The sequence below is a fragment of the Rhinoraja longicauda genome, chromosome 2 (genome assembly GCF_053455715.1).
Source record: "Rhinoraja longicauda isolate Sanriku21f chromosome 2, sRhiLon1.1, whole genome shotgun sequence".
Lineage (NCBI taxonomy): Eukaryota > Metazoa > Chordata > Chondrichthyes > Rajiformes > Arhynchobatidae > Rhinoraja > Rhinoraja longicauda.
Genome location: NC_135954.1, coordinates 92,470,851 through 92,484,053, shown reverse-complemented (window position 1 = coordinate 92,484,053; position 13,203 = coordinate 92,470,851). Strand labels below are relative to the sequence as shown.

The following is a 13,203-nucleotide window of genomic DNA, read 5'->3' as shown; positions in this document are numbered from 1 at the left end:
GCAGTCAGTTGGATGACAATAATCAGAGACGGCACAGACTTTACCTGTAGTTTATTAGAGATCTCGTGGACAGGTTTCTAAAAGCACACACAGAGTTGCGGACTCCGGGGCCATTGGAAACGTGTCACACCAGCCCCTAGAATTAAGCCCCTTTTATCCCCCAAAACCGCAGAATTCACAGTTATTTACAAGTATCACAACCAATCAATATTGGAATTAAGTCAGTTTTCCCTTATACGGCCGAGTGTTGGAACAAAGTCAGTTTTCCCATATAAGGTCCTAACATGCTATTGTTCAAGGTTTAGTCGGCGTCTGTTTATTGTTTATGTTCTTTATACATTGTGTTTTTCTCCTCTGAAGACGAGCTGGAACATTCTGCGGTTTGGGCTACTGATTACTACTAGCTTTAGCAAGGTCAGCATTTTTGTGATTACGTAGCCTCAAGCAGGTGTGTGAGAAAGAGAGAGCCTCAAGCATGTGCTTTAACCTAGCACACAATGCTGCAAAGCCCATGCGGAGTCTAGTGGCTGAAGCAAAGAAAAAGGACAGATCTCCACATTCCCCCCTTTTATCATTCTATGATAACTATAAAGGTATAAATCAAATGGAAGGCTCATTAGAGGCGAGCTTATAGAGTCATCAGAGTTTATTCCTAACCTCATGATGCTTTATTAGCCGGATAGGCTGTCTAATCTCGCCTCTAGTCCCTATTCCTTCCGCCGGATTCTTATACCCTAACCCCTCCTGGAGACTAGTGGTAAACATCCCCATAGCTCTGGTTTCTCCCCAGAACAATTAATCGGATGTACTCCTCTTCCACTAACTCTCCTGCCACCTGCTCATTCAGCTGATCATTCGTGAGTCCTCCCATTGAACTTTCTTCCTCCTTCAGCATGGGACACGTTTCCCCTGTTTCCTCCATTCTCAACATCAGCATTTTGTGGGTATTCCCATTCCCCTCCATCGTTTGCTTGAGCCTCGCAATTATACATTTAATTACTGCAATGCCTACAAACACACATATTAAGATAATGCCGAGATATATAGCAATATTAATGAACCAGTTGTACCATGTGCCCAAACCCCAATCTCCCCAATCCACTCCTTCGGTTATCCCATTCAGGAAAGTTCGAATGTCATCCTTGGATAAAATAACTGGGATTCGAGACTGGGGTGGGAGTTAAGAGGCCCACCACTGAAGTGGAGGGGTAACAGACAACAGATTCAGGAGAGTACATCAAATCATGAGCCCTTATGAATAAGTTCTGAGCATCGTCCATCTCTCTTTTTCATCGTGCCCCCGGGCGGGGTGTCAAGAGGGAGTCTTGGTGAGAGGCCTCATGAGAGCATGATCCAGTCTTTTTGTCGTCGTCACGTGGACAAATGCAGTCGAAGCGACACTCCTGGAACAAACAGGGCAAATCCCACCTGTTGCGGTATCTCAGGAGTACTCTCCTGGTATCTTGGTGTAGGACTCCGTTACAGTAATTATACTTGGTGGCATTCCAAGATCCCGTAGCCTCTGGTGTATCGTCATCACACATCATCACATCGTTTCTACAAAGGTGGAAAACTCGGTTGCTACGTCCGGGATCACATCGCCAGAGTATCCCGACCATACTCGTAATCTGGGCGAACCCCAAGAGGCCACATAAGACTTCGTGTCCCATAATTGTATATGATAATCTGGATTGGTCTGAAAGACAAAAGACTCACAAAAAGATTTAAAAAACACAAAAACAACTCAAAAACAAAAACTTACAAAACAGGAGATAAATTGACTTAAACATTCCCATCCTTCCCAACAGACTCCTCCTCCTTCTCCTTTTGATTGGCCTGACCAATCAATTTGCAGTGATGTAGATACACCCAGGCCGATCGTCCTTCAACCTTGACAGCCGTGGGGGTCGTAAGAAGAACTTGGCAGTGTCCTTCCCACCGTGGGTCAAGAGACTTCTTAGTCCAATTTTTAATAAGGACATAAGAACCAGGCGTGATTGGAGAAGGGGGAGTATTGGCAAGTGGAGTACCAAAGGCAGCGCGAACCTGTGAATGAGCAAAACGCAAAGCTTTAGTTAGGGCAATAATATAAGTGGTCATTTCGTCAGTCATATGGTGGAAATGCACCGGCGCTGGAGGAGCATCAGTCCAAGGAGTGCGGAGAGGCCGCCCATAAATGATCTCCGCAGGCGAGAGGGCAGTCCGACCTGCGGGAGTAGTGCAAATCTGAAAAAGAGCTACAGGCAACAGTTTTAGCCAAGAAGAACCAGTTTGTTCACTTAGTTTAGCGAGTTTGGTTTTTAAAGTTTGATTAGCTCGTTCGACTAGGCCAGCAGCTTGTGGCCGGTACAAGCAGTGTAGTTGCTGATGTACGCCCAGCTGGGCGCACATTTCCTTGTTAACCGCTGCAATGAAATGCGGACCATTATCAGAACTGAGGCGAGCAGGAATGCCAAAACGAGGAATGATTTCCTTAAGTAACACTTTAACCACCGTGGAGGCTTTGTTATCAGAGGTCGGATAAGCCTTGATCCATTTACTAAAGACATCAATAATAACGAGTACATATTTATAACTTTGACACCGTGGAAGTTCAATGTAATCCATCTGTAGGGTCTCAAAGGGACCCTCGGGCAGAGGGGTCTTGCCCGGGGAACACGGGCCCCCTTGACCCGTGTTATGGCGGAGACACACAAGGCACCGTGCACTCACACGGGATGCCAATTCTTGGAGCCGAGGGTGCCACCAGGTGTTAAGAAGCAACAAACTCGTTGCTTGTGCCCCGCAGTGAGTGGCCAGATGGATACATTCAACCACCCATAGGGCTATTGTATCAGTCATACAGGTCTGACCCACAGGTGTGGTCCATAGCCCCGTCACTTCATCAATTCTATAGCCAGAATTGACCCATAAAGCCTTATCTACATCAGGAGCGTCCTCCTGTAACCGAAGTACTTCTTGGATGGTTGGCATAGGTTTTTCAGAGGTTGACCATCCCTTGGGGGGGGGGGGTTAGTGGAGAATCTCATCATTTTTGACACAACATTAGTCCTACTTCGTGCAGCTTGTTTGGCTGCAAGGTCGGCATTGTGATTTCCGAGGTCAACGGGGGATGTGCCAGAGGTATGGGCAGAGCATTTAATAACAGCGGTACTTAGGGGAAATTGAATGGCTAAGAGGAGGGCAGAAACGAGGGCTTGATTAGAAATAGGAGTGCCTGAGGAGGTGAAGAATCCCCGGTTCTTCCAAAGTTGGCCAAAGTCGTGCACCACGCCGAAAGCGTATCGAGAGTCTGTATATATGTTAACGCTTAATCCCTCCCCCATAATACAAGCCCGAATCAGGGCATAAAGTTCAGCCTTTTGGGCAGACACAGGTAGATCAAAAGCCCCAGATTCTAAAAGGCGATTATTGTCAGTAACTACTGCATAGCCAGAGAGATGCTGACCGCGCTCATCCAGGGAGGAACTGCCATCAGTGTACATGACCAGGTCAGGATTGAGGAGCGGTGCGTCGGAGAGATCAGCCCGCAGGCTAGTGTCTTCTTGGATCAACTGGAGACAATCATGCCCAGAGGTTACTTGTTCGAGAGATGGGTGATCGAGAAATGTAGCAGGATTGATGTTAGAGCAATATTTAAAAGTCAGCTGGGGATTATTCAACAGAAAGATCTCATAACGGTTTTGTCGTGCCGAAGTCAGATGTTGGGTCTGCAGTTGACCGAGTAAGGTGGTAACCGAATGGCAACTATAAACGGTAATGTCTTGTTAAAGTGTGATGTTGGCTGCAGACTGGAGGCTATTGTAGATGGCGGTAAGGATCTGAGTACATCGTGGGTAGCCCAAAGCGACAGGGTCCAGTTTGGAGGAACATCAATGGGTTTTCTGAGGACCCCATGACAGGCGTTAATGATGGTATCTCTTATGTTTGGGGCATTACCGACAGCGTTTGCCATAGCCGCATGATCCTGATGCCCCCCTATTATCTCGACAAACTTCAGCCATTCCTTTCGATTCAGGACCTGTCTGACCAGGGACCATAAATCTCTGCTATTAGCCTGACACACCGATATTGTAATACGTAGCCAGTCGCAGAATGCCTGGGGGGATTTTTTTCTGTCCGGAGCACCATTAAGGAGGGAAACAATTTCATGCGGTTTCCAAGGAATGTACACTTCTATGGTATTGGGTGCTGCTGCACCTCCACCGGGCGGAACTACCCCGGCTCTTGGATTGGGCACATGGCGTACAGGGAGTTGCCGATTAGTATTTTCCTCATCACTAGACCCAGACGAGTCTGTGTCCGTATCCCCCTTATGAGAAGGGCTCCCTGATCTGGGACGTATCGATCGTTTAGCCTGGACGTGCTACGGGAGTGCGGTGTTCAAATCTGCGGTCGTTTTCAGATGATCTTTACTCCTTGTCCCCTCACATGGTCCTCGGTGAAAAGTCACCACATCTGTATAGCCAGGTGGAGGGGGGCGATCAGCGGTAGGGTATATGGCTGCGGGAGTAGGGGGTGCACTGGGGCTCTGAGCCAGGTCCTGAGTTCCTGATTGGAAGCCTCTACTACTCAGGCTGGGATCGGGAAGCCCGCCACCGGTTGGGTGTCTCAAAACCGGAGGGGGTGTTTGGCTACTAAGGGTGAGATACAATAGACCCTCGTCCCATATGGAGTCGTCATCCCCCCCCAAACCTATGCCAGCCATTGAATTGCGCAATTCTTTTGATTGTACATCTTTAGTTGGTTTAGTTACGGTTACCCGCTTCCGTTTTTCTTCTCCCACCTCCTTTTTTAAAATGTCAACAGTTTTAGGGCTTCCTTCGTCTGTCAACTTAATGCCCAATTTGACGGCGTTGTCCTGCCAACTAGATAAAATTGCCTTATCCCTCTTTTCTTGGCAAAACTCCCGCCACTTCTGGATCAGAAGTTTTGCTTCCTTACTGTGGTTTCGGGTCCAGATAAGCTCCTGGGTTTTTTGGACAGTCTCCAGGTCATCTGACCCCCCTAATGGCCACACAGTAGGTCCTAGTTTCTTATTAAGGGCCCCCGATAATAGTCGGAATTGTTTAGCATATTCCGGGAGCTTATCACATAAAAGGTTAAGAGGGGACCTGTCGTCCGAGGTGGTGTCTATTACGTTCCCCATTTGTATTTTATATATGTTTTTCTTATCAACAAAAGGAGTTGTAGATTCCCTGAGTTTCCTCTCGTGCCTTGGCAGCCCACTTCAGGGTCCTGACCTTCGCGTGGAGGATTTCCCCTCTTAACAACCGGTCTAAGGTTGGGTGTTAGGCAGAGAAGTACTCCCTTGTCCGATATACAACTCTTTAAGTTTAACTCTTTACATACAACACATACAACACACTTATGCTCTATAATTTACCCGAGGATCATTATTGGTTGAGTCTTATTATACCTTTTGTTCTATGTCCCCTAGTGAGACACGGTACACCTTATTAGCTGCTAACGCGTTAGACCTTTTTAATCTTTAGAGGATTGAAACCTCAGGGCCTTTAACCCTCGTTTACCGTTTAGACTCAACGATCCTTCCTAAAAACCCTTACCCACCTGTCCGTCCAACTGACCCCCGAGATTCCGTCACGCAGATTAACACATCAGCGGTGATCGGCGGGTCATAGAGGAGTCACAAAGACGGGGAAAATAGAGTGGCCAAATAAGATACTCACTCTACTGGCCAATTCCACCGTTCTTCGATCCTCGTGCCCTCAAGTCTCAGCCACTATGTATCGATCTTTGTTGTGGAATCCCACCGCTGCCACCAAATGTCGAGTTCGACTTCACGTTCGCAGTCAGTTGGATGACAATAATCAGAGACGGCACAGACTTTACCTGTTAGTTTATTAGAGATCTCGTGGACAGGTTTCTAAAAGCACACACAGAGTTGCGGACTCCGGGGCCAGTGGAAACGTGTCACACCAGCCCCTAGAATTAAGCCCCTTTTATCCCCCAAAACCGCAGAATTCACAGTTATTTACAAGTATCACAACCAATCAATATTGGAATTAAGTCAGTTTTCCCTTATACGGCCGAGTGTTGGAACAAAGTCAGTTTTCCCATATAAGGTCCTAACATGCTATTGTTCAAGGTTTAGTCGGCGTCTGTTTATTGTTTATGTTCTTTATACATTGTGTTTTTCTCCTCTGAAGAATAGAAAGGCAGATTATTATCTGAATGGTGTCAAGTTAGGAGGAGGGGGAGTTCAACGAGATCTGGGTGTCCTAGTGCATCAGTCAATGAAAGGAAGCATGCAGGTTCAGCAGGCAGTGAAGAAAGCCAATGGAATGTTGGCCTTCGTAACAAGAGGAGTTGAGTATAGGAGCAAAGAGGTCCTTCTACAGTTGTACCGGGCCCTGGTGAGACCGCACCTGGAGTACTGTGTGCAGTTTTGGTCTCCAAATTTGAGGAAGGATATTCTTGCTATGGAGGGCGTGCAGCGTAGGTTCACTAGGTTAATTCCCGGAATGGCGGGACTGTCGTATGTTGAAAGGCTGGAGCGATTGGGCTTGTATACACTGGAATTTAGAAGGATGAGGGGGGATCTTATTGAAACATATAAGATAATTAGGGGATTGGACACATTAGAGGCAGATAACATGTTCCCAATGTTGGGGGAGTCCAGAACAAGGGGCCACAGTTTGAGAATAAGGGGTAGGCCATTTAGAACGGAGATGAGGAAGAACTTTTTCAGTCAGAGGGTGGTGAAGGTGTGGAATTCTCTGCCTCAGAAGGCAGTGGAGGCCAGTTCGTTGGATGCTTTCAAGAGAGAGCTGGATAGAGCTCTTAAGGATAGCGGAGTGAGGGGGTATGGGGAGAAGGCAGGAACGGGGTACTGATTGAGAGTGATCAGCCATGATCGCATTGAATGGCGGTGCTGGCTCGAAGGGCTGAATGGCCTACTCCTGCACCTATTGTCTATTGTCTATTGTCTAAGACGAGCTGGAACATTCTGCGGTTTGGGCTACTGATTACTACTAGCTTTAGCAAGGTCAGCATTTTTGTGATTACGTAGCCTCAAGCAGGTGTGTGAGAAAGAGAGAGCCTCAAGCATGTGCTTTAACCTAGCACACAATGCTGCAAAGCCCATGCGGAGTCTAGTGGCTGAAGCAAAGAAAAAGGACAGATCTCCACAAATCTCATTGGTTACCTCCTTACCTTATGCTTGGACCTTCTGGACCAGTCCAGTGGAATCTTGCTAAATGCCTTACTAAAGTCCATATAGCCAATGTCTACTGCCCTGCTTTCATCAATCTCGTTTGTTACCCCCTAAAAAAAACCTAATCGAACAAGGTGAAAAAGGATTTCCCCTTCACGAAATTGTGCTGACTATCCCGAACCAGTCCCAGCCTTTCCAAACGGACATAAAACCTATTCCTTAGAAGTGTACGGCACAGTGGCGCAGCGGAAGAATTGATGTCTCACAGTGTCAGAGACCCGGGTTCGATCCCGACTACGGGTGCTGACTATACGGTTTGTAGGTTCACCCTGTGACCACGTGGGTTTTATCCAGATGCTCCAGTTCCCTCCCACATCCCAAAGACGTGTGGTTTTGTTGTCTTCTGTAAATTGTACATTGTCCCTAGTGTGTAGGATAGTGCTAGTGTACCGGGTGTTCGCTGGTCAGCACGGACTCAGTAGGCCGGAGACCACGCTGTATCTCTAAAGTCTAAAATCTAAAGTTTTGTGTAATACTTTTGGCCAAGTGGTTGATATTGGACGTCTTGAATAATTGCCTATGTTTGACCAATAATCCTCTAAACTAATCCTATCCAAATACATGTCTAAATGTTTCTTAAACATTGCAATAGTACCAGCCTCACCTACCTCCTCCAGCAGCTTGTTTCATACACCCACCACCCTTTGTGCCAAAAAAATTACCTCTCAGGTTCCTATTAAATCTTTTCCACCCACCCACTTTAAACCTATGTCCGCTGGTTCTCAACTTGTCTGGTTCTGTGCTTGTCTTTAGGCATACGAACTACAGGGGCGACTACTGAAGCGCCTGGTGGTGGAGCAGTCCGACGCGATTCCAGTCCAGAGTCAGTTGGCGGCCACCATCTGTGCCCAGATAGCCAAACTATCAGTGGACCAGCTGGACTACGACAAGGCAATCCGATATTATACCGAGGGATTAACATTCGTAGAAAACGACCCAAAGGTGAGGGAAAGGAACATTTTTAGTCCAATGGACAAGGTTGGAGGAATTCGGAAGGTCGGGCAAACATTGTGAGATACAGCGTCCATGCCGACCAACGTTCACCCCGTTCACTAGTTCCATCCTACACACTGGGGGCAATACTTTTCTTTTACAAAGCCAATCAACCTTTGGAGTGTGGGAGGAAACCGAAGCACCCAGAGGAAACCCATGTGGTCGCAGGGAGATTGTGCAAACTCGGTACAACCAGCCCCCATAGTCGGGATCGAACCCGGGTCTCTGGCGCTGTAAGGCAGCAATTCTGCCACTGCGCCACTGTGCCGCCCTAAGTGGAGGGGATGGACAGACAACATTTTGGGTTGGGATCCTTTGACCCAAATTATCATCTGTCTGTTCCTTCCAGAGATGGTGCCTGACCTGCCGAGTTTCCTCCAGCATGTTGTTTTTGGCTTAAGATTCCAGCATCTGCAGTTCCTTGTATCTCCCCTTTAGGTTAGACAGGTTAATAACATGACTTTTCATTTCCCAAAGAATATTCTGAACCACTTGTGTTTTAAGCAGCCACCTGAGCCACTAAAAGGAGATTAACGGCATCATGTAGAGTTATACACAGCATGGAAACAGGCCCATCAGCCCAACTCATCCACGACAACCAAAATGTCTAAATAAGCCTAGATTTGGCCCATACCCCTCTAAGTTTTTCTATCCATGTACACATCCAAACATCTTTTAAACGTTTAAATCATACAATTGTACACGCCTCTAAGGCTTCCTCTGGCAGCTCGTTCCTTTTCCTCTCGGGTCCCTTGTAAATCTTTCCCCTCTCACCTCGCGTTATAAACTGTGCTATTTGGGGGGGTGGGGGGAGGCTGTGACCATTGGCCTTATCCACAACCATCATGACTTTGTAAACCTCTATTTCCAGCTAACAGTGTTTCATTCCCATAACATTGTCTTCTCAGCTATTGATAGAACTTGCACAGTTGTTCCTGGCCAAAGGAGATAGTGATGCTTGCGAATATCAGTGTATCAAGTTACTGAAGAACATAGAAAACAATAATGACGTCAATATGGTATGTCTATACATATTTCAAAGCATTTTTCTGCAGGATGTTTTTTGCTGGTTTACAAAAAAAAAATTCTCCATGTTCCCACATCCATTACCCCCATTACAATATGCACATAAATCAGCTTGCATGATGATTAGTTAGCTAGCTTTGCCTCTGCTTTTACTGAAGCCAGAAGTGGGTGGATTTATACTTGGCTTCAGATAACCTGACACCTGATATACCCGATTTAGATTTGCTGAATAATCGTGATTGTACTTAGTCATAGAGTTATACAGCGTGGAAACAGGCCCTTTGGCCCATCTTACCCACACTGACCAACATGTCCTATCTACACTAGTATCACCTGCCTGCATTTGGCCCATATCCCTCTAAACCTGTCCTATCCAAGTACCTGTCTAAATGTTTCTTAAATGCTACAATAGTACCCGCCTTAACTACCTCCTCCGGCAGCTCGTCCCATACTCCATGTGCAAAATGTAACCCCTCAGGTTCCTATTAAATCTCCCCACCCTCGCCTTAAACCTATGTCCTCCAGTTCTCGATTCCCCTACTCTGAGCAAGAGACACTGAGCGTCTACCTGATCTATTCCTCTCATGATTTTGTACACTTCTATGAGATCACTCCTCATCTTCCTGCACTACAAGTAATAGAGTCCCAGCCTGCTCAACCTCTCCCTGTAGCTCAGGCTCTCAAGTCCTCATAAATCTTCTCTGCACTCTTTCCAACTTAACAACATGGTGCCCAGAACTGAACACAATACTCCAAATGCGGCCTCACCAATGTCTTGTATAACTGCAACATGGCCTCCCAACTTCTTTCCTCCTTGTGGGGCCTGATATAATGTTAGGGAAGTATACTTGTAAAAGCGGGGTTTATTGGAAGCAGGTGATACCAGAGACGTGTAGGTGTTGATGGGTGGCACATTGACGGGGAAAATGTATGTTAGTTGAGGAAACATTATTCGGAGGAAATGGGAGAATTTAGTCATTGGCAAAAGGATGAGAAAACACTATTAGCCAGAGGGAAGAGATATAATTAATAATGAGGGTGAGGGTTACCGCTGTTGCACTAGGATATCAGGAAAGGTGATGAGGGTAGATATTGATGGGGATGATAACATCAGCTGGAGGTAACTTTTCTTCTCTTGACAGATGATGGCAGACCTTATGTTTAAAAAACAAGAATATGGACAGGCTTTGTTCTACTACCGGCAACTGCTGCAAACATCACCAGGTGTGTAAAAATGTTTGTCCCTCAGATCTCCTTTAAATCTTCCCTTTCACCTTAAACCTGTGCCCTCTAGTTTTAGACTCCCCTAACATGGAAAAATAGGTAGTGATTATCTATAGAAACAAGGAACTGCCATCATCTTTATCGCCTTCTCTCCAGTACCACTGCTTGTGCCATTTATTCTTTTTGGTGTCCACTCTACTATAGAAATTCTGTTTGTTTCTGCTCACTTCTCTGCAACTTACAACATGTTTGATGTTTACTTTCAATAGTTCTATTAAAAAAACAATGACCTGATATGGAAATTCCTTTTCCCTCTCTGCATATATTACATGCACTGCTGAGTATTTTCAATATTTGTGTTAAGCAAACTAATTTGGTACACAATGCATAGAATGCCTTGTCTAATTATTTATCACAAATCCTCAGGAGACACACTTTACTATATAATTAGACCCGGTCTCTTATATACAATACAATACAATATATCTTTATTGTCATTGTACAGGGGTACAACGAGATTGGGAATGCGCCTTCCATACAATGCAATAAATTAATTAGCTAATCAGTATAAATTTATACAACCCAGTGAAACAAAATTAGAAACAGTTTTAAAACAGTATAAATTTAAAGTAGGTCTGTGCTTGTTCACTGTGCGATGTGACCATCCGGCTCAGCAGGACCGGTTCATAGCAGCTATGGCCCTGGGGATGAAGCTGTCCCTGAGTCTGGAGGTGCGGGCGTAGAAGGCCTTGTAGCGTCTGCCCGATGGTAGAATTTCGAACAGACTATTGCAGGGGTGTGAGGAGTCTTTGTGAATGCTGGTGGCTTTTCTGAGGCATCGTGTGTTGTAGATGTCCTCCAAGGCTGGTAGCTGTGGATGTCCCCTTCCCCCTTCCCCAACCCCACAACCTCTCGCCACTTCCAACAATATTTATTCATTGATTTGCAAGATATTTATTGTTTTTATTATGCATCCAGCTTATGGGCGGCACAATGGCACAACTAGTAGAGCTGCTTCCTCACAGCACCAGAACATGACCCTGGTTTAATTTAGTTTAGTTTATTATTATCATGTGTACTGAGGTTCAGTGAAAAGCTTTTTGTTGCATGCTATCCAGTCAGTGAAAAGACTACACATGATTATAATCAAGCCGTCCACAGTGTACAGATACAGGATAAAAGGTAAGACGTTTAGTGCAAGATAAAGTCCGATTAAAGATAGTTCTAAAGTCTTCACTGAGGTGGAGGGGAGGTCAGGTCCATTCTAGTTGGTGAGAGGACAGTTTAGTTGCCTGATAACATCTGGGAAGGAACTGTTCTGGAATCTGGAGGAATGCATTTTTAAACATCTGCCTGATGGGAGAGGAGAGAAGAGGGAGTGAGACTTGCTGAGGCAGCGTAATGTGTAGATGGAATCAATGGAAGGGAGGTTAGGTGCTATTTATGTAGAGTTTGCACATTCTCCCTGTGAGAGTGTGGGTTTCCTTCCACATCCCAAAGATGTGCGGGTTTTTAGGTTAATTGGCCATTGTAAAAAAAAATTGGCCCCAATGTGTAGGGAGTGGATGATAAAGCACAATAGCATAGAACTAGTGGGAACAGGTGATCGATGGTCGACGTAGATTCGGTGGGCCGAAGGGCCTGTTTTCATGCTGTATCGCTAAACTAAACTAGACAGTTCCCATTTCAGAAGTTACCCTTAAATAACTGATATAATGCTGAAAAGTATTTTTTGTTCTTCCAAGGCAAAATGCTCTAGGTTCATCCCTCCTTCTCATTGAATAGTTTATTTAATATAAAATATTTGTTTTGCACAATGTAACAATGAATAAAGGTTTAAATTGGCTTGAAATGTTGAAATGCATTTTTTGTTTTCCCAAGGGCAGAAATGCTCTTGGTTCACCCCTTCTCATTGAATAATTTATTTAATAGAATTTTTTTAAATAATGTAAAAATGAATAAAGGGTTAAATTACCTTGTAAATCGTGCACATTTTTTTCTCTCCACCCTTTGGAAGACAACTTCCTGGTCTTAAGCAAATTGATCACGTTGTTCAGAAAAACAGGAAAACTTGAAAAAGTGCCAGAAGTTGTGATGCTCGCAGAGAGGAAATCACTGAAGACAGTGATGGAGCCAGGATTTAACTATTGCCGGGGCCTCTACTTCTGGTAAATAAAAAGGGTTCACAAGTTTTCGGAGTAAAATTAGGCCATTCGGCCCATCGAGTCTACACCGCCATTCAATCATGGCTGATCTCTGCCTCCAAATCCCATTTTTCTGCCCTCTCCCCGTAACCCTTGACACCTGTTCTAATCAAGAATTTGTCTATCCACTGACTTGGCCTCCACAGCCCTCTGTGGCAATGTGTTCCACAGATTAACTACTCTCAGGCTGAAGAAGTTCCTCCTCACTTCCTTTCTAAAAGAGTGCCCTTAAATTCTGAGCCTATGGTCCTAGCCTCTCCCACCAGTGGGTTGGGAGACAGTGTGTATCTGAAATATGTCTTTTGGGCAATGAGTTAGCCCCTGCCCCAACGATATGGATGCCGAGGAGACCTCACATTAATTGATTTAGACATGGCGGGGTGGGGGGGCTACAGGTTAGGAAGATCTTGTCTTAGCGCCATCACCTGTACGGAGAATGAATCCAAAGTCAGGATTATTAAGTTTAAAAACCGTAAGTCAGAAGATAATTAATAGGAATGGAGATGAGCTTTAAAATGA

General features: G+C 45.4%; 1 protein-coding gene across 1 annotated transcript in view; it reads left to right on the top strand.

Moving 5' to 3' along the window:
* LOC144607006 (tetratricopeptide repeat protein 21B-like) overlaps nucleotides 1–13,203 on the top strand; it is an 82,260-nt gene that overhangs the window by 56,477 nt on the left and 12,580 nt on the right. The window contains exons 21-24 of the mRNA XM_078423539.1: nucleotides 7,991–8,179; nucleotides 9,139–9,249; nucleotides 10,399–10,480; nucleotides 12,498–12,648. Coding sequence (XP_078279665.1) covers nucleotides 7,991–8,179; nucleotides 9,139–9,249; nucleotides 10,399–10,480; nucleotides 12,498–12,648 — 533 coding nt within the window. The remainder of the gene's footprint in view (nucleotides 1–7,990; nucleotides 8,180–9,138; nucleotides 9,250–10,398; nucleotides 10,481–12,497; nucleotides 12,649–13,203) is intronic.